General features: G+C 46.0%; 1 protein-coding gene across 4 annotated transcripts in view; it reads right to left on the reverse strand.

Annotated features, from left to right (window-relative positions):
• Positions 1–1,222: 1,222 nt before the first annotated feature.
• Positions 1,223–24,469, reverse strand: part of DNAAF9 (dynein axonemal assembly factor 9) — a 101,445-nt gene continuing 78,198 nt past the window's right edge. For 3 of the 4 annotated variants that reach the window (XM_054697502.1, XM_037498244.2, XM_037498232.2), the window contains exons 29-36: positions 23,933–23,970; positions 18,151–18,286; positions 14,379–14,465; positions 9,405–9,511; positions 8,948–9,022; positions 8,281–8,486; positions 6,580–6,645; positions 4,846–5,476 (exon numbers count right to left, since the gene is read on the reverse strand). In XM_054697502.1, the coding sequence (XP_054553477.1) occupies positions 5,246–5,476; positions 6,580–6,645; positions 8,281–8,486; positions 8,948–9,022; positions 9,405–9,511; positions 14,379–14,465; positions 18,151–18,286; positions 23,933–23,970 (946 nt within the window). In that variant the 3' untranslated portion in view covers positions 4,846–5,245. The other variant, XM_037498252.2, reaches the window with a different exon arrangement.

Genomic DNA, 24,469 nt, shown 5'->3' on the forward strand with positions numbered 1-24,469 from the left:
TGTATTAAAAAAAGACAAATAGAAAGCAAAAAACTTAAAAAAATCAAGTAAGTGTCTGTAACAAAAGCTCAAAACAGAACCAGCCAGGAGGGTGTGCAATGCTGGTCCAGGGGAGCAAGCCCTTCTTTAGGAGACCCAGCTTCTCAATGAGCCTGCTGCTGGGGGCCCTTAGAAGTGCAGTGGCCTTGGCTAGGTCAGTCAGACACCTGTCCCCGCCACTACTGTTGCTCCAGTGGGAATGAGTCCCCTTCCCATAAAGAACTTATAGGTTCCTTTAAGTCCTCCTATCTCTCAAAAATCGCCCAGCCTGGTAGCAATTCTTTGCAGGCTATCCTCAAATCTCCGGTTTCCCAGAAGTGCAAGAAGTTAATACCTGGCCCAGCAGGACGGGAGGCAGGGGGCTGGGGAAAGAGGTTGGGGGTGGGGGGCTGCCGGCTGCCAACCCGTGCGCCTCCAGTTCTGCCCTCCCCTAGGATGCTGCCTTGCCTTTGGTTTGTACATTGCTAAGTGATCACATAGAACCTCCAAACCCAAGACCACCACCACTCGGAGAGAGGCTGCCTGTAGTGGCTGCACCCTCCCCCTTGGCCCGGCTCCCACATCTTCCCAGTGGGGGACTTCCCTTGTCCGGAGGCCATTGCGCTGAGCCTGGGACTGGAAGCAGGGTCTCTAAGAACTGGGGGCCTCATGTGGCGCCCCTCCCTATTCTGCCCTTTCTCCAAGCGCCAGGGTCCTCCTCCCAGCACCGGCGTGGGATGTGAGCCGCGCCCGCCCGGCTGCGGACGCCACCTGCGGCAGGAAGGGAGCCCGCAGGCTCGGGGCGTCCGGCACCACTTGCCTACGGAGTGAAACCCGCAAGGCTCCTTTGGGGCTCAGGCGCTCGGTCAACCTCGCCCTAGGAGTGCCCGCAAGTGCCCGGGTGGGAGCTATGGAGGGAGGTTTCGGAGCCAATGCTGGTAGGGGCACTTACTGGACCCTTCGAGCCCTGGTTGTCCCCCATTTGTAAAGCGGGAGGAGCGGCCGCCTTGCAGAGCTGTGTCCTGGGTTACAAGAGCTGATCAGCCTGTAAAGCAATGGTTGACATCTCAGCCTGGCCGTGAACCCACAGGGGAGCCCCAAAGTCTGGCACCTGGGCGCATAGCGGCTTAGCACAGGGACCTTGTTGTAAGGGTGGACTTTTTCTCTGGAGTCTGGGGGGCACCCCCCCATACCTCTGCACACCCTGCCCCCCAGCATCTCATATGGTGCTCATGCAAGCCTCTCCTTGGCTCCTCTGGGACCCCCAGAAAGTGCCCACCGCCAACCCAGGGTGATTTCAAGTGAATTTTATTCTTCAAAGGCTGCTCTAGGGCTTGGGGAGGGGAATGTGAGCCCCAAGGATCCTTCTCACAGCAGCGCCTGCAGAGGTACCCCGGGAGAGACAGAGTCCCAGAGGCCAGCCTTCTCACCAGCCCCTCTTGGGAAAACTCAGGTTCTCCCAGTCTACAGGGACAGGTAAGCAGCAGGCCTTGCTTGTTCAGTGATAGTTTATTGGTCCTTAGCATTACAACTCAGTTACCAAGGTAAATGAACACACAACTGCAGGTAAAAACATGTAAAATAATATAAAAATAAATTGAAAGCTACTTTTATATATTTACTGAAGTAGTGTAATAAATACTATAAGCAAAAAGCTTCAATCACACAATTCAGTTTCACTGAAGTTACAGTAGTGTTTGTAAATGTTTTAAAATTTAAGTTACAAATATTAAAGCACTGAAAAACTATTATAAAAGTGAATTTTGGCACGTAAGTGAGCTCTTATGTCATTAGTAGTTGACAACCTGGGACAATAAGGAAGTCATTTCTCACCTACTTTTTGAGGTAAAACTATCCAACTAGGTCAGCAACACAGCTGAAATACTTCATATATTTTGTTTATAATCTTTGAGTTTAACATTTCCCTTTTGAGAAGCTCCAAGAGCAACCCAGAGCTTATTACTGTGCAAAAATTCTCCAAAATCCTAATGAAATTTAGGAGGAAATTTTTCTTGTGACCTGCAGGACCCACTGTCCATGGCTCAGGTCACAGAGCCCCCAGGACTCCAAGGAGCCAACTCGACTTCTTGCCTGGGACCCCTTCCTTGGGTAATCCCCTTTTCTCCAATTTCTACCGCCTCCTTCCAATTACAAAAAGAAAAATCCCACATCAAAACGTAAAAGAACCCATAACTTCAGCGACTTCAACATTATCACACTCATTCTGGGTGGTATAAAACTGAAGCTGCTAATAGGAAAGTTGGCAAAAAGCATGTAAGCCCCTGGAGGACTTCTGCCTGTCCTGGGAACCTTCACCTGATATCGTTGCTGGGTCCCTGGTACATCCACCTTTAAGGTCAAATCTAAAACATGGTGTCATGGCCCTACGCCTGGAGACAGCCTAAAACCCTGCCCTCCACCGGGAGCACCCACTGGAGGAATCAAGTGGATGGTCTTCTCAGTCAGAAGACAGAGGGCCCTCAGGTTCCGGAAGGGGCAGTGCCAGGAAGGAGGAGGCATCCTCCTGGCTTCAGTCCTCAAAGAGCTGACATTGCACACTACTAGTGTGTCTCTTCACCAGGGGCACCATGTGTGCCCTGAGGAATGCCCTTTCGCCAATGTGCCCCTCTCAGACTCCTGCGCAGGCTGAGGAGCACCTATGGAGGCCTCAGCCAGTTTTGTTTTAGCTTTGAAACTTTATAACGTTTTGATTTTTCTCAATCACAGTTTCATATTCAAGTTGAGGTAATCACAGTTTTCCCTCTGAGAGGAGAGGAATTAGGACCGTGGGGCAGATTGGTGAGAGAGCATTTCTATGAATAAAACGATCAGAAACCAAGACCACCACGTAGTATACAGCCCCACGCAGTGGGAAAAGACCCGCTTTTACGGGCGGGCTCCGACCCCTCTTTAAAAACTCTTTTGTGCAGCAGCCAGGTAATGGCTCCAGCCCCTAGATCTGGAGCATTCACTTACAACTTCACAGCAACCTAGAGGAAATGGCCTATGGTTCCCCCTATCCCCACCCCACCCCCCTTTTCTAAGGCTGCTCAAGTATGAGTTTTTAGAAAGAGCTCGGTAGAGCTAAAGGAAGCTACAGTAACTCATTGCTTATTTAATCAATTGCACTTAAGATCTATGTTATTGATTCTGAGGCAGAGGCAGGCGCTGCAGATTCAGCCTCTGGCCAGCCAGAAGTGAGGGGCAACCACACTGGATGCCACAGCTGGGCCCTTGTCACCAACACCTTTGGGTGCTGGGACTGGAGCACACGGGCCTTTTCAGAAGCCTTTCTTCACACAAGATTTCTTATTCAATGGTATTTGGAGTTTTGTTCATTTGGCTTTAAATAAAACTGTTGTGTCTAATACATTTTACTGACAAGCCTTCTCCTCTGCTCTGCTACTTGCATGCAGGCCTCTGCATGACCAGGCACACACACAATACCTGTGCTCCATCCTTCCTGTCTGTCCTCTGCTTCAGGGGCCTTTCTCAAACACCCCTTTACATTACTAGAAACTTTGCTGGTTTTGCCTATGTGCTTTTTCCTAAGGCATGCAAAAAATATGTGAAATTCAGAAAGCATTTACAATCTAGGCAGCTAAGGCGCTAAAGTCCTAACAGACATCACCTAAATATCAGTACTTGCGACCTCCTCTCCCACTAATTCTGGAGGTCAGGCATGGGACACACTTCTGCTTTATGGCCCAGCTGAATACAAAGCCCCTGGAAGGAATTCTAATTTGGATATTGGAATTCTTTGAAATTTCTGGTCCTCAGCAGCCAAAAAGTCCATGACCAAGAACAATGCTTGAGGAGCATGTGTTTCCTGAAGTGTGCCTGAAAACCAGACCTTCCCTGGCTAAGCTGAAGGGAGGGTTGAGAGCTAGAGACTGAACTCCCTTCAAGGAATCCATGAGCGATTATAGCCTGGGCCTAAGACTAACGAGCTGCAGAACTCTTCTCAAATGCAGGCAAAGCACTAGCAAGAGGCCTGAGCAGCAGGTCTGCACTTGTCCCTGAATTAGGCAAACCAGAGTGATGCCACTAGGGAGCTCAAGCCCAATCCCAAAGGGGACTGCTTATGTCAATTCAGAAGCCACACACTTCTGGAAAACAACATGCCTTCCCTCAGTTTAGTCTGCTAGGAAAATGGTCTCATTTTAGAAGCAGCTGTTGATCTCAGCCCAAGCTGCTGGCTCTGTGGCTGGGGCTTGTGTTCTCCACCCCCAGGCTGTAGGGGCTAGCTCCTTCAAGGAAGGGGCCTGAGCAGGGAGGCAGGGACTTCACTGGGAGGAGTACTCTCCTGGGGCTATGTCTGAGGCGTGTGGCCTGTGGTGACCTAGCTACCCAAGGGCAGACAGAGATTGGGCAGCCAGGGTTCTGTCCTGCCCCAGCAGCTCCTCTGTGCAATCCAATTGCGTCTCCCACTCATACAGTGCCTCAAGAGCTCAGAGATGCGACACCAGAGACCCAGAGGTCCTGGTCTCCCAGTGCACACAGGATAGTCATTCCCTAACCCCCCCCCCCCAATCAGTGGTGCAGGTGATGTTCTCAGAGCTGGATAGAGAATAAAGACGACATGCACTCAAGTCAGCACACAAAGGCCAAGGAGAACAAATGATGGTCCCTCCAGGAGACTGGGGTTAAGACACCCATTTTGTCCATCTCCAGGGTGGACACTCTGCAATCTTCCTTTAGGGCCTCTGCTCAAAGAGGTCGTGATATTCCTGCTGCTCCAGCTCCCGATTATATTTTTCAATTTCCCGGTTGGCTTCTTCCACGTAGTCATTCATGAACTGGTCCATGACTGCCATCTCATTAAGGAAGATAGCACTGAGCCTTGAGGACAAGAGGGACTGCCCAGGATCTGTGGGCAGTGAGGTGGGGGGACACTGAGTGTCCAGTCCACACAGGGTACCTGACCGGCAGTACCACAGACCAGACAAGACCAGAACTGATGCACCCTTCCTGAGCCCCTCTGCACACAGCAGCACCCCGACTCACCTTTTCAGGCCCAATCTCTAACCTGTAAATTATGAACCGCGACTACAGAACTCAAGATGCCACCACAGCTGTATCTAAACTCATTAGCAGCAGCAGCAGCAGCTCTCTGTCCGCCTATGACCAGGCAGGTGAGACGCTTTCTTTTGCCTTTTCCTACTAAACCTGTCCTTTTAAAATGTTTTAAAAAATAAACTACAGCTCACAGAGTAATATCAAGATATCAATAAATGAAGGAGATATCTGATTTTAATGACTTTAAGAGGCCAGAATGAAAAGTCTGCCTCTCTGTGCCTTCTTGTGTCTTCCCAGAATCTGGCCTGTTCCAGGGGTTCACACTTCCCCAGATTCCAAGGATACGTGGGTGAAAATCAGTCTTGTCACCAAAGAAGTTAACAAACTGGGTGCCATTATAAAAATAGCCTGCAGGTAGGGGGTCCAGGTGGCGTTTTACCTGTAGGAAAAAAGAGTCCTGTTAGAGTTATCTAACCACTTTCTATCACTTGCTCATTCATTAAAAACAAACAAGTCTATTGCCTTAGTCAGACAGCCCCACTGTGCCCAGTGAAAGGCTAGATGTGCCAGGGAATTAACACCTCCCTGCCAGCAGCCCTCAAGCAATGACTGACGGAGGTTCCCCACCTCCCCAGGAGGAAGTCAGGAGTCCCTAATAAGATTAAGCTCCAGTTGCCCACAGTGGTACTGGTTTGATAACACACCCTTTGTTGGCTGTCTCCCCTTCCCTTCTCCCTTACTTTCCCACTTCCCTACTAGTATCTTCTAGAATCACTTCCAAAATAAGCTCCCTGCACTCAAATCTTTATTCAAGGTTTGCTTCTGGGAAATGTACATTAGGATTGTCTTCTGAAGTGCCCATGTTATCCTCCCCAGGAACACCCTGCAGATGTTCCTCAAGTCCAAAGCAGGTGCTCCTGAAGTCTCAGACTCCTGTCCCACCTGCTTATTCCTAGGACTGGCTGGCACAGCCTCTGCTGGGGCTGGGACTTCTGTGCCCTTTAGCCTTTACCACCAAATCTGTCAGGACAAGTCCACAGTGGGGATAAGGACTGGGGTAGAGTCCTCAGATTTGAAGGGCTCATCAAGGGGTTTCTTGTTCTGGCCTCAGGATTTCCCCACTGCCTATGAGCAGTTTCTGGATTGAGACAGTTTTATACTGGGCTATCACTGGTTTAATTGTGGTTTATCTAGGATAGAGGAGTGGGAGGAGAAAAGGACTTGTGCAGTTAGTTGCTTGTTTGAACAGAGTGGCAAAGCAGGGCTCCGTGTCAGCAGTTCCTCCCACAGGCACTGGTTCTCCTTGATTTCACACCCAGCTCACACCGGAGGTCACCCCACCCTCTTCCTCACTGAGGCTGCAAGGTCAGATGAATTGAGGTTTTTCTTTACTCAGCTTCCCTCTGTGACCTGACAGAAAGCAAGGCCTCCAGCATGCCCTACCACTGTCCCCTTACTCATGTCATCCTGAAAGACAGGAGCTGTGCAAGCCCAGAAGGACAACCTTGGGAAGAGTTTAGGCCCCCTGTGCAGAGTACTCACGTGGATGTTCCTGATCTCTTGCTGGGTCAGCATCCCCCTGGTTTTCAGGGCTTTCCTCTGAGGCTTCTGTGCAGAAATAGAAGGAGGAGTCAGGTCTCATCAGAGCTGATGATATACACAACACAGGGGCGGGCTCAGGGCCAAGGGCCAGTTACATGATTAAGATCCCAGCTGAGGGGAAGCACAAATGCTGACATGGCCTAGACAAAATATCCTGCCTGTGTGCCCTTTGGGAAGACCACCTTCCATCACAGAGCTTGCATGCCAGGATGCATGTTGCCTCTTTGCAGATCTTAATCCTAAGTGCTACCAGTGACAGACATGGAGCAAAGGGACAACCAGAGGTCCACAGCCAAGTGCCATTTAGGTGATCATGCAGGAGATTATTCTGTTTAAGAAATATATAGCCTGCAGACAGCCAATTCCCAGTATGAAAGAAAGGACCCTATGAAGGGCCTAGACACCATCTAACTCTATTTTAGAGTTCTGGATGAGCTTAAACCCTTGAGGCTGTGCTGAGAGAATTAGTACCCCAAGCCTGCAGTATATTGGAGGTCTTTAAGTCCAGTTTGTTTTCATTTTCTTTGTGGTCTTGAGCTAAAGATGCTTGTGTGAGATGCCTCTCCCCAAGTTCCTGTCTCCAGGGCCCTATGCTCACAGCCCTCCAGGCCTGGGAGTCTTGGTTTGCAAATAGCTCTAAGCATATCTTTGTTTCCTTTCTAGAGAGAGAATGAACTCAAGCACAGGAAGATTCTGGGCTCAGAATAGAGGACAGTGTTTGTATTGGGATCAGTCAGGAAAGACATCTTGAGTTTTATTTATTTATTTTTTAAAGATTTATTTATTTTATTTATACAAGCACTGGGTACAGACAGAAGTGCAGGAGGGTGAGAGAATTCACCAGAGCCAGAGCGGGGAACAGAACATGCAGACTGACGAAATACACTGCTGAGGGGAGCAGCGGGTGAGACAGGAGAGGTCTGTTGTGCCATGTGGGACCCTCGCTGGCGGCCAGGGACTGAACCTGCACTGCAGAGGCTGCAGGTAGCTTCGCAGCCCAGCGCTCAACCACTACGCCACCAGGGGAGGCCCCATTTTGAATTTTAAACACCGGCTTAACCCAGGGTCCACATGGAACAACTAGGTCTTACCTAGGTACTAGGTAGCCACTTAATAACTCTAGTCTGCCTTGGGAATAAAACTGGAAATGGGGGGCCTCCTGGTGGCACAAGGTGTTAAGCACCGTACTATGAAGCAATCCTCAGCCTCTGCAGCACGAGTTCGATCCCCGCAGCTGGCCAGGGAGCAACGCACATGGCGCAGCAGACCTCTCCTGACTCTCCCACTGCTCCCCTCAGCAGTGCATTTCAGTCAATCTGCCTGTTCTGTTCCCTTCTCTGTCTCTGGTGAATCCTCTCACCCCCCACATCTCTGACCTGTACCCCAGCTCTTGTATGCATAAATAATCTTTAAAAAAAAACCAAAGAAAAAAAACCTGGAAATGGTTATTAAAACAAATCGGCCTTAAGTGGGCTGCCTCCCACTCTCAAGTGTCCCTGAAAGCACTGGCCAACCCCATGAGGGGAAGACCAGTGGGGAGGTACCAGTGAAGCAGTGGGGGGCTTCTACCATAGGGCCATTAGCTTCCCCAAGGTGTGCTGGTTATATTTGTGCCAGGTCTACTTTAGCTTCAGAAACTACCTGCTTGGCTGACTGACGTAGCCAGTCCTTGACACTCTCTTCTTTCAGGGAGCAGCCAATGAACACGAGGTAGCACTCCTGCTGTCCACTGCTGTCTTGAGTTGTGCTTCTGGAGTCAGGCGGTGGAGTGGGTCCCTCCAATACTGGAATGATGCTCAAGGAGTTGGCCAGAGTGTTGTGGCAGACCTCCATGGTCCTCTCAGAGTCTGCAGGAGAACATGTTACTCCTGAGATCCTGACCCAAAAGGGTAAGGTCACACTAAGACTGCAACAGTGCAGGTGGCCAGGGTTGAACTCATGAGACACATGCAGGAAGGAAAATTGACACGACTAGCTGCAGGCTGGAAAGGATGAAGTAAAAGAGGGAGAGCAATGCCCATTTCTAACCCAGAAGGTGACTGCAAATGAAATCTAGGAGCTAGAGGGCAGGCCATGAGGGGAAGTAGGCTTGGTCCTTCACTGCAGACCAGGAGAACCCATAGAAAGGTGGGTCTCTGGCAGAGAGGGGTAAATGCAAGAGCCCAATGGTGTAAGATTCAAAAGGGAGGGTTTCTGAGCATCTGAGAGGCAGCCATTGTCTGCAGGGCACCAGTGGAAGCTATGGATGTGAATCATGAGACGTGAGCACTCCACAATGTAGGGCTCACCAATGCAACCCCACAATTACCTGAAAACTTCACTTTGCCCAGGATATGGTAGATGTTTCCAGAGAAAGGACTTGGCTTAATGGAGGACTGAATTGCTGGTGGAGAAAGAACAAAAGGCTGTCACCCACCTGGGAGCAGAGGCCAAGTTAAGGGCAGCACAGCTACCATGAGTTAGGGACAGGGAAGGCCTTGCTCTAGGATCCAGGCTTCACAGGTTCTATTCCCTCCAGCAGTTTCTCCCCAGTGGCTCTGCCACTCTCCCCAGGAGAGGGGGAAACTTTCAATCAAGGAGCAATCAAACCCTATGGCCACCCAAGATCAGGGATAGGGTCTTCTGGGTTCTTAAATCCTCCTGCCTGCTTTCAGACTGGAGACCACACACAGAATACTAAACTGGGGCAGGAAGCAGGGACTACTCTGGAGCACTATTTACCAGTCTACTTATTCTTCTGTGATATGTTCCAGTCAAGGAATTACCTTTACACTTGGCCACAAAGCGGTTCTTCTCCAAGGGACGACCAAACCATACACAGATCTGAACCATTAGTGGAAAGACGGATCCAGCATCAAATTTACCTTCATACCTTAAGAGATTTCAAACATGTTAAGTACAAGTAATTGGGACTTGGAGAGTTATTATAAGGACAACTTTGGGTTGAACTAAACTTACCATTGTATTTGAATTCTCCCTTACTTGTATGCCATTTTGGGTACAAAACGCTTATTTGTAAGTGGTGAGTGAGACTGGGAAGAAACATGTTTGCCTCTTTAGAACAGGGCTTTCTGAGAATGCAGGTCTTACCGCCTTTAGACTAGCTGTTCTTCGAAGTCAAAGACCTCATCTATCTTTGGTGGGTTTTTTTTTTTAAAGATTTATTGATGCATACAAGAGCTGTGGTGCAGGCAAGAGGGGCGGGGCAGGGGGTGAGAGGATTCACCAGAGACAGACTGGGGTACAGAACAGGTGGATCTATTGAGATACACTGCAGAGGGGAGCAGTGGGCAAGACAGGAGAGGTCTGCTGCACTATGTGGGTCACCTCCCTGGCTAGGGATCGAACTTGTGCTGCAGTGACTGCAGATAGCTTCATAGTGCTGTGTCCTAACCCCTTGTGCCACCAGGGAGGCCACTCATTTATCTTTGAAGCCTAGTACCCAGGGAGTTCTTCCTCAGGATCTCCTCTTGCTCCCTTCAGGGTTCCAACTATTGCCCACCATCTTGTTGATGGCAGCTTACCAGACCATATATTTGTATGTGTACTCTCTCTCCATAAGGAACTGATGGGTTTTCTTTTTTTTTAAGTAATAAAAAATTGTGTTTACTTAGAAGCATTCAGAATTTCAACAAAACAGTTGCAACTTATTTTTTTTTTCAATTACAGAGTGGCATTCACTTAACAGAACAATTTTTCATATAAACTGCATCAGAGACAACTGAAGATGAAAAACTACCATTACCAAATATACATAACTCATTTGTGCTGTGCACCAACAGAACATGCTCTACATTCCCAGGCCAATTTACAATCTCTCTAGTGAGCCAGGCAAGGTTAGGGGCTACTGAAAAATACCACCAGGCCAGGGATGTCTAAGCACACTTTCCGTGGTGTATTAACTAAACAAAAAAAAGACAGTCTACAGTTTAAAAACAAATCTTATGCAGACCTACACTTCATTTTTGTTTCTTTAAAAGGAGTGAGTTGCATACAGAGTGTTAAAAGCTTTATAGGCAAGGAAAAAAAAATGCACCAGAACCAAACCAACTATTCATCATTATTATCTTCTTCATCTTCCTCCTCTTTCTTGCTTTTTCAGCCTAGATGACTCCTTTTTTGGCCTTGACAGGTTTTCCTTTAGACCGGTATGTAGTAATATCCTTTTTGTAATTTTCCTTTAGCTTAGTGGCCTTCTTTTCATAGGGCTGCTTCTCATCTGCAGTAGTGTTAGTTTCAGTTTCTTTGCAGCATCACCAAATGGATAGGCCAGGATGTTCTCCTTTGGTTTTGTTGTTTTTTTTTTTTTTTTGCTATACTCAGAGCAAAACAAGAAAAGGGTAATGGAGGCCTTGGGGAGCATCAGGATCCTTGAACTTCCTTTCTTGTTTTCCCTTTAGGAAGGTATATGTTTTCATTTCTCTTCCATAATGGGCCTTGCCCACCTTTGCCATGTCATCAAGCTTTCCTTTCTCTTTAGCAGACATGGCTTTCTACCTGAGCACTTCTTACAAAATTCCAAGAAGTTGAGTGACACATCTGGGTGCTGTTTCTTGTGCTCTTCCTGGCAAAACTGCACTAAAAACACATCTGATGACATTCTGCCTCTCGACGTCCCAGGATCTCCTTTTGTCCATTTTTAATTATTTTTCCTCAGCAAGGCACAGTGTTGCCCAGTGCCTAGTGACTCTCAGTGTCTCTACGGAGCTCAATGTACTGAAATTGATTTTTTTTCCCCAATTTTGAGTTATAATGCTTGCCACACACTCATAAAAACACAACCATTATTTGGAGCATTTAAAAAATTAACTACTGGGCTTCCCCGGTGGCGCAGAGGTTGAGCGCTGGACTGCGAAGCTGCCTGCAGCCTCTGCAGCGCCAGTTCGATCCCCGGCCGCAGGCGAGGGTCCCACATGGCACGGCAGACCTCTCCTGTCTCACCTGCTGCTCCCCTCAGCAGTGTACTTCGTCAGTCTGCCTGTTCTCTCCCTGCTCTGGCTCTGGTGAATCCTCTCACCCTCCCATGCTTCTGACTGTACCCAGTGCTTGTATAAATAAATAAAATCTTTAAAAATAAAATAAAATAAAAAATACTTCTTATGCAAAATTTCAAATATGCAAAGGTAGAGGACAGTATAATGAACTCCCATTACCAGGCTTCCAAAGTTATGGTTTTGTCATTCTTCCTTCTGAGATACTTCCTTGAGATGAATCTCTAAGATCAGAATTCAGTCCAGAAGAGGGTATAGCCATCACAGGTAATAACTTACACCAATCCCACTAGTAGGTGAGTATACCAGCTTCACAACAGTTCTCCCAGTAATGAAAGCATCTATATTTTTGGTGAAGTGTAAGAGGTGCTTGTCAAAAACAGCAGTGAGCCACTGTTTAATGTTTCTGAATATTAGTGACTTGAATTCTGTTGCCATGGTTGCCATTTACACTCTTAAATCAACTGTCTCCATCTATACGGACTGATTTACTTTTCTTCAATATCTAAACGAGCTGCCCAAGTATATTAACCCTTTGCCACATTTGATACAAACATTTTCCTCCAGTCTACTGCATTTTTTGTTAGTTTTCCTTATTTTAAAATAGTACTGTAATTTTGATTTTATATTGTTGAAATTATTTTATTCTTTGTGATTTATTTAAAATAAAATTGATGGTATAATAGTTTTGAGATTGACATTCTTTTCATTCTCTCCCTATCTAAACAAGTTATGTGGATATCAAGGGCTTCTCTGACTGCTCTGCTCAAAGCCCAAGTCCTTGAAGAAATTTGGAGGGACCAAGGACAAACACAAGGTTTTCTCTCAGACTAGAAACAAGTCCTTCTACCAAGGAAGGCAGAGTGAGGTCTATGAGAATAGAGGACTGTGGGAGGGCAATGGCTAAGTCTGTACATCACTGAGCTGAACACATCATGGAACAAAAACCTGTTCACTACAAGGTGGGAGGAGAGTAATACACAGGATGAGTAGGAATCTGATGACTGCCATATTGCTAAGATTAAATAATCTGATTCTTAGGCATGATCTCAGAAGGGAGTGCCTGTAGGGTGATTTTAAGGCCCCACCATTTCTGATTCTCTACAAGGACTGATCTTCCAGATAAAGGGAATGTTTCAAACTCACTCACAGAGCTCTCTAATGAACCTCTCATACCTGCTCTCTCCTGGATCAGCCTGCCTCCAGGAAAGTCTGTGCCCTGAGCCAGGTTCACTTATACCATGGCCAGAATGAGTCAGTATGGAATGGAGAAGGGTTGCTTCCCTAGGCACCAGGTGGAGTCTTAGAATCACACCTGGAGGTGTGGGCAGCAAAGGATTAGTAGCTGTAGATACTGAAGAGGAGGGTTTCAGCCCAGAAGTTCCATTTCTTTTTAGTTAATATATCGCTGTCTTGCTCAGGTTAATAAATGGTCTATTTACCAACTGTTTAAGCAAGCAAATTGGAGGTCCCCTCTAAAAATGTGCCTGAAAACCTCCAATTTTATGTATTACCCTGTTTGTTTTTTTAAAGCATAGTAAATTCCAGTTTTTTTGTTGGTACAACATACTGGTGATGAAAGGGGTGTTGTGGAGGAAGTAAAGAGGTGCCTAGGGGAAGTGAGTAAGGATAATAAAGATATCCCACATCAACATGAGAGATTAATTTTGGCTAAGCTTTACTGATTGTGTTCCTCTGAAACTCCAACAGAATAGTTACTAGTTACCCATTCTATACAGGGACAGGACAAAATGGTGGTTAAGAGTACAGGCTTTGGAGCCACATGTCCTGGGGTTAAAATAAAGTTTTCATTTACTAGCTGTGTGACTCTGGTCAAGTCACTTAACTTGCTATTTCAGTTATCCCTAAAATGGAGAAAATAATGGAACCCGCCTCAAAGGCTTGGTTTGAGGATTAAGGATACATATCTAGAACCTGCAGAGTGGCACTGTCCAACAAAACTTTCTGAGATGATGGAAACGTTCCGCCTCTGTACTGTCCAATGTGGTAACTATTAGCCACATGTGACTACTGAGCATTTGAAGTGCGGCTTATGTGGCTGAAAGACTGAAATTTTTCATTTTATTTAATTTTTATTAATTTACATTTTAGCAAATAGACCAATGTGACCAATGCACTTCTTACCATACTGGAGAGTGCAGTCTTAGAGCAATGTCTAGTACACAGTAAACACGCAAGTGATGCTGGTGTGGTATGATTACAGTGTACTCTGCACTCTCTTTACTCGTCCGCTCCCCTCTGGAGGCGAGGTTCATTGGCTGGGAGGCAGCCAGGAGAGAAAAGACACTGTATGGACAAGAGACACAGGGAACCAACCTATCAGTCAGGAACCTAGAGGACTGACAGTATTCTTAGGACTGACTCTCTCACCTGGGAAGGTATAAATCCTTGGTTTCACACTAGCCACCTCATCCTCACTAGAGGCTGGAGGAAACACAGGACATCATTATGCTTGGTGCTCACATGATGATCCCTCACCTCCACACCCTGCCCCCACCAACAACCAGCAAAAGTCCTAATTTGGAGCTCAAGACTTGGAGCACTGGGCTCCTGGAAAGACCAAGACATGGTAAGACCAGGTGCAGGGACATGGCAGGCTGTTCTGTTGCCACTGTCAAACTTGCAGAGTGCACATGGTATTTTTACTTTTTTCCCCCTTTCACTGTTGTTAAAGAAATCATTGGGTATACAAAGAAATCTTAACTACTTTTCACTGATGATACTTGCCAGCCAGGGTACATTAAATATCGAGATCGTAGCATCGGCGGACTTGAAAAACTATTTTCTGAGAGAATCAGCTCAATATCTTCATTCCTTGGAAAATACACAGAAAAGCCCAGGTTAATTAGGACTATGTATCTTAAGCTACCATTCTGCCTCCTCCCCTTATCCTCTATAATCACATACAAGCACACATGCATGTATTTCTTCCTGTCAAACCACATGTAAGTAGGCTGTATGTTCATGTTATTTCACCTCTAAATACTTCAGTGCACTTCTCTTTTTTTAAAAAAAAATTTTATTTAGTAGAAGGCCAGAAGTGTGGCAGGTAAGAGGATTCACCAGAGACAGAGTGGGGAGCAGAACAGGCAGATTTATTGAAATACACTGCTGAGGGGAGCAATGGGTGAGACAGGAGGGGTCTGCTGTGGCATATGTGGGTCACCAAACTGGTTGGGGATGGAATCCAGGCCATAGGGGTGATAGCGCTGAGACTTCACCCCTAGGTGACCAGGGAGGCCCCTTTCAGTGCACTTCTTCAGAACAAGGACATTCTCTCACAGAACCATGATATTACTGTGACATCCAAGGAACTTCATTGTGTATGCTAGCAGTACTGGCATCACCTGGGAGCTTGCCAGAAATGCAGACTCACAGGCCTCACTCGAGATCCAGTGCCACAATTTAATAAAGCCCCTTAGAGATTCCTGCACACATTAATGTTGGGGAGGTTTGACCTAATATACATCCTTTTTTTTTTTTTTTTTTTAGATTTATTTATTTATATAAGCACTGGGTACAGTCAGAAGCACAGGAGGGTGAGAGAATTCACCAGAGCCAGAGCGGGGAGCAGAGCAGGCAGAAGGACTGAAGTACACTGCTGAGGGGAGCAGCGGGCAGCAGGAGAGGTCTGTGCACCATGTGGGACCCTCCTCCGGTGGCCAGGGAGCAGCCGGGGATCGAACCGGCGCTGCAGAGGCTGCGGGCAGCTTCGCAGCCCAGCGCTCAACCGCTGCGCCATCGGGGAGGCCCTACATCCATTTTTTAATTTCCTCCTTTTTTTTGGGAGAAGGTGTATAGGAGCCAATCAAAGATTGCACGTTATAGTTGCAATCTTTATTTTCTTTTAATCTGGAACAATTCCTCCAACTGTTTTGGTTGTTTCTCATAGCATTGACTCTTTTGAAGGCTATGAGTCAGTAAGCTGTCATGTATCCCGCAACATGGGTAGGTTTGATTGTTTCCTTATGATTAGATTCAGTTAAACATTTTTGGCAAGATTAACAGCCAGGTAATGTTGTGTCTCCTACAGCATCACATGAAGGAGGCACATGATGTCAGTTTTTCTGTAGTGTTCTTGCTAAGTCTGATCACTTGATCAGTGACCTTGCCATTGTGAAGGTACTTTCCCTCTTTGTGAACAGTCATCTATGAAGTGACACTTCGAGATTGTGAATGTCCCTTTCCACAATAATCTGTCACCCACTGCTTTTAGCATCTACTGATCATCCTTGTCTAAATCAAATATACACTGAAGGTTACAAAATGGTGACTTTCTACTTCATAAATGTTTATTTATGAAGCATTTATTTATTCATTAAGCATATTATTAAGCATTTTTCTGCAGAGAATAGTCTCAGTTTTCTGCCCTGCCCATTTTATTTTTTAAAAAGATTTATTTATGTATGCATACAAGAACTGGAGTGTACGCCAGAGGTGCAGGAGTGGGCGGGTGAGAGGATTCACCAGAGACAGGGTGGAGAGCAGTGGGCAAGACAGGAGAGGTCTGCTGCTCCATGTGAATTAGCTCCCTGGCAGAGCCAGGGATCAAACTCGTGCTGGCAGTGGCTTGATAGTGCTGTGTCTTTAACCCCTGAGCCTCCTGGATGGCCCTGCCCTGCCTATTTGAAAAAAAAAAAAATTACAATGGACTCATTTCACTCCTTGCGCTATAATCCATTATCATCATTGCTCTCACTTATGCTCACATTGTCCCAAATTTGGCTAATGGGAGCTTCTTAAGCTGCCACTAATCTTTAAGCACTTCCTCACTTATATGCTATAAAATGTGCCAGGCTCGCCTTATCCTTTCACTGGTATCTTACAATGGGGATTGGTACTTAGAAACCAAGATCTAGAGGTTTGGGTGTTTATTGCTACTGAAGTATTTGTATTTCTGGACCCCTTCAATGGAAAAAGCAGGGAAATAACATTTTTTTTTTAAAGATTTATTTATTTATGCACACAAGATCTGGGGCACAGGCTAGAGATGCAGAGCATGAGAGAATTCACCAGAGACAGAGTGGGGGGACAGAACAGGCAGATTGACTGAAGTACACTGCTGAGGGGAGCAGTGGGCGCGACAGGAGAGGTCTGCTGCGCCATGTGGATTGCTCGCTGGCAGTCCGGGGATCGAAATTATGCTGCAGAGGCTGCAGATTGCTTCACAGAGCGGTGATTAACCCCTTGCTCCACCAGGGAGGCCCCGGAAATAATATTTTTAAATATAACGAGTTCATAATGTCCTCCAATTCAAATCCTGTATTTGCAGGTTTTCCACTCCCCTTTCCTATTCCGTATTTACAATCTCACTTCTCTAATCATTCATATTGGTTGGAATCAGGGTTCCAAGAAATTTTTGAAAAGATTTTCGAAAATGAATCAGGGTTCCCACAATTTTTTTTGTTATATATATAGATGGATTCACTGTCTTGTTTATGTTTAATTTTTCCCTCCTTATAGATTTAATTGTTGAAATATAAAATATTCCCATTACTTACAAGTAAAAACCATATTAAAAGTAGACACCTTTGGGCCTCCCTGGTGGCACAAAGGGTTAAGTCTCAGCACTACGAAGCTATTAGCAGCCACTGCAGCACGAGTTCAATCCCCGGCTAGGGAGCTAACCTACCTGACACAGGAGATCCAGTCTCCCCACTGCTCCCCTCGGGGCAGTGTATTTCAGTAGATCTGCCTGTTCTGCTCCCCACTCTGTCTCTGGTGAATCCTCTCACCCCTCCCCTTTCCCCTGCACCTCTGGCCTACATCCCAGTTCTAGTATGTATAAATAAATAAATAAACCTTTAAAAGTAGGCACCTTTTAGCATCTTTTTTGAGCAAACAAGATGATTATGATCAGATAGTTTTTTTTTTTTTTTAAAAGATTTATTTATTTATTTATGCAAGCACTGGATAGTCAGAAGCAGATCAGGCAGAAGGACCGAAGTACACAGCTGAGGGGAGCAGCGGGCGGCAGGAGAGGTCTGCGCGCCATGTGGGACCCTCCTCCAGTGGCTGGGGAGCAGCCGGGGATCGAACCAGCACTGCAGAGGCTGCGGGCAGCTTTGCAACCCAGCTCTCAACCGCTGCGCCACCGGGGAGGCCCCGATCAGATAGTTTTTTAAACACACACACACACACACACACACACACACACAATCACTCATTCTCTAATTTCATCTTGTAATTTGGACCTAACTTTAGGGAGTAAAAAGGTAACATCTATTTTTTCTGTGCCATATCTCTCACATCTTAAAACAAGAAACATTTAGTCTTGACTTCCATCTATTAAAGGATGAGAATGTGAATGGGTATCCCAGAACAGTAGGGGATAGTGACACATGGGGTCCTCTTGGTGATTTTTACATATAGCATCAAAAGCACTTCAACAACTGCTTAGATCTTAGACACAGTAGAAAGATTCTGTGGGTTATAGCCAGAGTTCTGTATCTGAAAAAGTGGTTGGACATGCAGAGTAAAGAGAACTTGGTAGGTTTACCTGGTGACGATCCCATTTTCTGCAAGAATGAAGGCTGCAGTAGGATTCGCTGCCCTGATGAGGCTCTGCAGCTGGACAAGAAGAGGGTGTCTCTGCTCTGTGGTGTGACTGGTGAAGACCACGTTACTCACTAGGCCTGGGGAATAAACAGAATGAATGGTCCAGTCTTCAGTGTCCTGACTGGGGTTGAGGGCTCACATAAAAACATGGGCTCTTGCTCCCTCTCCTGATCATCCTTTCCAGTATGTCCCTCGTGTAGACAACTCTCACCCTCATAGCCATCATTCTGTTCCCCTTTCTGTCATTACCATCACTTGGGGTAAATGGTCTCAATTCTGCAGGTGCCTCATTTCTGAAATGCCTCTATCTTCTTAATCTGCTTTCTAGTGGATAATGGAGCTTCTTCAATAAAAGACCCTTTCCGCATCCCCTGTATTTAACCTAATCAGTCATGCCCCTGACCTTTATCAATTCAGAGCACAGACATTTAGCAAGCACTAACCATATGTCAGTTGCTATCCATTAGATTCTCAAAGAGTGCACAGCGAAGGAGGAGTCACACACACAGACCCACAATTCCAAGTAAGGCCTTATAAAGATATTCACATAAAGACTAAGGAAGAGGGGCCCATATAATGAGAGGTTGTAGAGATGGCCGTAATCACTCCCAACTTTTTTGTGAAAATATATTAGTAAAAGCCATAAGATAACAGAGAATATAGGAATCAGGGAAGTTATGTCACCCCCTTTGCTAACTTAATTATAATGCCTCTCCCATGCCCCCATTCCTATTTTAACAGTTATGATCATAGTGTATATACCATTTCAACTCTAAGATCACTTGCACTTTTGTTATGCAACCTCTTCTATTCACTGCTTAACACTGTGAAAATTACAAGCATATCCAAAAGTAGGAAAAATAGTGTAATGAACTCCCATGTGCCCATCATCTGGCTTCATGATGACTGACACTTGGTTAACTTGGCTAACTATATTCCTTTCATACCACACCCAGCTTTTTCACTTTTCCTCTCCTCCCACACTGGATGAATTTTATCCCATACAAAATATTTCAGTGTATCTTCAAAAGATAGGGACCCTTTGGGTCTCCCCAGTGGCGCAGCGGTTGAGCGCTGGGTTGCGCTGGGTTGTGAAGCTGCCCGCGGCCTCTGCAGCGCTGGTTCGATCCCTGGCTGCTCCCCGGCCACCGGAGGAGGGTCCCACATGGCGCGCAGACCTCTCCTGCCGCCCGCTGCTCCCCTCAGCAGTGTACTTGGGTCCTACTGCCTGCTCTGCTCCCTGCTCTGGCTCTGGTGAATTCTCTCACCCTCCCGTGCTTCTGACTGTACCCAGTGCTTGTATAAGTAAACAAACAAACAAATAAATAAATAACTTAAAAAAAAAAGAAAATAAATTTTAAAAAAAATTTAAAAAAAAAGATAGGGACCCTTTAAAAATATTAATGAGGGGCCTCCCCGGTGGCGCAGCGGTTGAGCGCTGGGTTGCGAAGCTGCCCGTGGCCTCTGCGGCGCCAGTTCGATCCCCAGCTGCTCCCCGCCACCGGAGGAGGGTCCCGCATGGCGTGCAGACCTCTCCTGCCGCCCGCTGCTCCCCTCAGCAGTGTACTTCGGTCCTTCTGCCTGCTCTGCTCCCTGCTCTGGCTCTGGTGAATTCTCTCACCCTCCCGCACTTCTGACTGTACCCAGTGTATGTATAAACAAACAAACAAATTAATAAATAAATAAAAACAAAAAAAAAATAAAAATATTAATGATCAACAATAAATTTTTAAATACAAAAACTGTCTAGTACCAAACTTCTTGGCCTGTCTACTGGGCTGCACTTCCTCAGTGCCCTGGAGTGTTCTGGTCACCATCAGGTCTTCACTCTTGCTGTTCATCTGCCTGGAGTCACCCTTTCATTCCTTTTTGTTTGGGCAACTCCTTCCTTAGGGTATAATTTGTATAGTGCCTCTTCCAAAAAATTCCCTAATCCCCCAAGATTGGATTAGAGCAGGCATTGGATAAAGATTTGCTGTATAAATAAATGACTGAATCAAGTGTAATAAAAGATACATGCAACCTGACCTCCCAGGCAGTTGCCTTAGTAAGTTGTGGGAAACTGCATGCCAAAATTTTTTCCCACTTACAAGTTTCAGCAAATCTCATTCATCAGCCAGCTATCTGAAAAGGCCCCTACAATATGAAGCATATGCATATTTTTGGTACAAAATCATAAGGTATGAAAGGATAATCAGTAAGTTTCTGCCTCTCCCCTCTGGTACCCTGAGACCCAGTTCTCTTCCTCAGATACAAACCAGATTTTGAGCATGCTTCCTCCAGCTAACCATATACAAGTGTATAGGAACAGACAGAGTCAGGTTTTCTTAAGAGCTTCTCCCACTCTCAAAACCTCTATGTATGATTTAGTTGTGGTAGCAGTACATGGCAAAGGAATTCAAATGGAAACTATATCAGTGATTTGCTTAATTTTATTTTTTAAAAGATTTATTTTTTGCATACAAGAGCTGGGGTGCAGGCCAGAAGTACGGGGGTGGTGGTGGTGGTAAGAGGATTCACCAGAGACAGAGTCAGGAAAAAGAACAGGCGAATCTACTGAAATACACTGCTGAGGGGGAGCAGCGGGTGAAACAGGAGAGGTCTGCTGCACCATATGGGTCAGCTCCCTGCCTGGGATTGACCTTGTACTGCAGTGGTTGCCGATAGATGCCCAGTGCTGAGACTTAATCCCATGCACCACCAGGGAGGCCCTTGTTTATTTTTAAAAGGTTCCTCACATACCCTTTCTGTTCAGAAGCTTTAAAATTAAGACAGACCATCCTCAGCAGTGTCAGAGTAGCTTCCTAATAAAGTTAACACTAGCAATGCCTGTGCTGCTATTCCAATTTAGAAAGGTCACCTTGGAGGCTGCCAGAGAGCAGTGAGGACACCTTGGAAAGCCCTAATGCCAGAATCCCACACCTATATGCAGCCACCAGAAGTGACTGGGGCTTCTGGAAACTGAGTATAAGGCAAGGGTAGGAGGCCAGGCTCAGAATGTGGCACAGTGGGGAAGCAGGCAGGATTCTAAAACACGCAGCACATTCCAGAGATGGCAGAAGCAGGAGTAGGACCCAGTAAGAGGTCCATGAAATACTCAGGGGTGGAAGGCAAGAACAGTGGTGGATGGTGCAGAGCCGAGAAAGGCCAAGTGAAGACCTATAAAAGTCCTAGGACTCAGTTTAGTATCAGCTTGGGCAAAAGAAACCATAGTGTCAGACTAGTGCAAATATGCCAAGCTGAGCAGTGTGCCCCAAGGTCACAAGCATGGGCCTGGCTTGCTTAGGCAGACTGGGGGTCTTAATTTCTGACAGATATCTTGTCCAAAGTCCTGTCTGCCTCATGAGTACCATACAGACAAACTCTATGGGCCTGGAATTCTAGGTCAGGAATGGGACAGATAAAAGGGGCTTTGCTTTACAGGGAAATAAGCAAAAGGATTATCCCCAACATTCCTTAGGCCAGCTATGCAAACTGCCACCTGCCAAGAGGAAATGCCATCTTTGAGGCAGGTACTGCAGTTTCTGGAGCAGAGGGTGAAGAGGCCACAGCAGAATTTCCTCTTGCTTGGGCCAGCAGTTTTATTCTGTGTTAGGAGTCGGTATCCACATTTGGCCATGGCTCACCAGTCTGGGCTATGAGTAAGTAGGCAGCCTGGCCTTGGTGGTCCATTCTCAAGAGCAGAGAAACATCCCTGAAATTGGTCTAACCATCCCAGTCCAGGCTAAAGGCTTCCATCAGCCTAGGAGAAAACAAACTTTTCTGTATATAAAATACTACTACTTTTGTCTATGGATAGGTGCTTCTAAAAGCAGAGCAAGGAAGTAAAATATCTCTACTCTGCCTCCAAGCCAGCATTATAATGAGCCTTGCTTGCTATTTAGGCAGTGAGATTACGTCCTAATCCTGGGATTTCTATAATACACATCATTTTGAGGCTGAGACATAGTCCTTTTCTCATCGTAAAATAATCCTCTTTTGTAAAAGCAACATACCAGGGAGTCTGACTCACGAACAGGAGCAAAGGAAGGCAATATGGCCCCTTGGGACATGAAGTGTTTGTCTACTGGTGGTGGATCCCACATCCAAGAGAGCCACCAAATCTCTGAGGAAAAAAGATATATTTGCCTTTTTTTTCTCTTTCTTCTCCAGACAGCCCATGTCTATGGTGAGCCAGGTCAGATCAATCCATAAGAACCACAGGCCCAAATGCAAAGGGAAATTATTTATCAAGGCACTGTCATTTTACAAGCCTCTCAGAGTTCAGAAAACAGCACGTGGCCTCAAGGTCATCTGCTCCCATCTGATCATATCCCTTCCTTTATATAAGCACAGAATTTGATACAAGTTGCTTTTGGATGATGAATTGGAAGGACAGTGCCAAGAGAATGCAGTCTGTCTTGGTCTAAAAGGACTTTCCTCTTGTTATAATTTTGGTCACCGTTTATGGATAGTGAGGACAGCATACTTCCTCAAGGCTCTTTACTAGGGTAACCCAACTGTCTGTGCTTTTCCCACACGCAAAAAAAAAAAGCAGAGGGGCAAAGAGGGAGAAAGTGCCAAGGAACCAAGGTACCCTAAGGTGGTAAAAAGCACATGGGACAAGAGACTGACTATAGTTGATACCTTTGACTTTGACCATGATTTCCAAATCAAGGAGGACCAGAGGGTTCTCCTTGGTTATTTCCTGGACCTATGTATTCTCTGCTTTCTATTCCAAGGATAGGTACTATCGACCTCCCCAATCTTTGAAGTTAGGAACCTAGAAGTTCCAATTTATGCCCTACAGCTAGTCTGTCACCAGATTCTATTGACCCAACCACCATAAAATGTCCTGAATCTACCTGGGTTGTATACTGTGGTAGACCCAACCAATCTCCATATACTCTGCTTCTGGGCTGCAATGTCTGGAAAGCAACAGAGTCTAAAAGCTAAACATGAGACTCCCTGGCAGAACAGTCCAACACAAATCCCTCCCTCCAGCTGCAGCGCCTCCTGCTCTGTGCAGCACCCAGCTCAGCTGTTTCACAAGACAGCAGCTCTGGGATGCTCTCTTGTCTTCACTCCTCTGGATGATCAATGGGATCAGTAGGGCAAAACTGTGCTGGGGACACGTCAGTTATTTTCTTCTGTCTCATTTCTACTTGCTGGGGTGTTCAGGAAGTCCAGACCCATGTCTTCTGACAACAATGAGCATTTTATCACTACTGCAGCAACTTCAGAATTTATTCTGGGTCTTCAGGTACCATAATTAATATGACTAAAAAGTGCTGCTTCCAGGGTTGCCAGATTGTAGGAAAATGCAAGATAGAGTATAGAGAGGATGGGTAGATTTTTCAAATGTTATCAAGGAGGTGTGGAAAGGAGGGAACTAAGAGAGAAGGCCCTACTGGGCCATACTCTGTACTCAAGGGACAGGAGAAATGCATCACGATCTTGCCAATGCAGGGGCTAGGAGTACCTATTTAGTCCATTCATATTTCCAGGGCAGGCTTAAGCCCAGATCAGAAGGGGTGTTGACAGGGCAACTGATCATCATTAAGAGACAACTCTTTGGAAGTAATCTGCTTATCAAATATGATAAAAGTGAAAGATGTTAAAGTTTCCCCTGGACCAATTTTGTTTTAGATTTCAGAATGGTAGGTCAGAGCAAAAAGATAAGCCTGTTACATTTACACAGAATTTGAAAGGCATGCAAGCAGGAAGTAAAGCATATTGCTTACCTTGTGAACATTGGTCAAGACACTTAGGAAAGAGAAATCTGGGGAAGGAAAGAGAAACATTTTGAAACCATTAGTGTCTGATTTGTCATTAGTTATTTCCCACAAAAAACATGAATATCATTGATATACAAGGTGACTAAGTATGGGGCAAGTGGCAGGCAGCACTGAGCATTAAGGATAGTCATGGCTATACAGAAGGTTTTCAGAGCTTTTAGGCAGAGCGCTCTGAGCCAGGAACTCCACAGAAATAGAAGTACCTTTGTGGTCAACTCTTAGTAGAATGTTGAAAAAGGGGGGATGATGGGGGCAGGGCAAGTTCTTTAGACAAGGGGAAATGGAGAAAGAGAACTGCGTTTTCGTTTTGTTTTGAAAGAAACACTGTCCTATAAAGGGGAACTCTCAAGGGAAAGTGAGGAGCAATGCACTTGCCTGTCAGGGGCCTGTAGCACCAAAGTTGCCATGCCCTTTATGTGCACCTTGGAAGCCTGGCTCCCCTTCTGAGTTCAAATGGTGAATAAAACACAGAAAATTGATTGG

This window comes from Talpa occidentalis, unplaced genomic scaffold (genome assembly GCF_014898055.3).
Source record: "Talpa occidentalis isolate TD23 unplaced genomic scaffold, MPIMG_talOcc4v2.1 talOcc4.10, whole genome shotgun sequence".
Taxonomy (NCBI): Eukaryota; Metazoa; Chordata; class Mammalia; order Eulipotyphla; family Talpidae; genus Talpa; species Talpa occidentalis.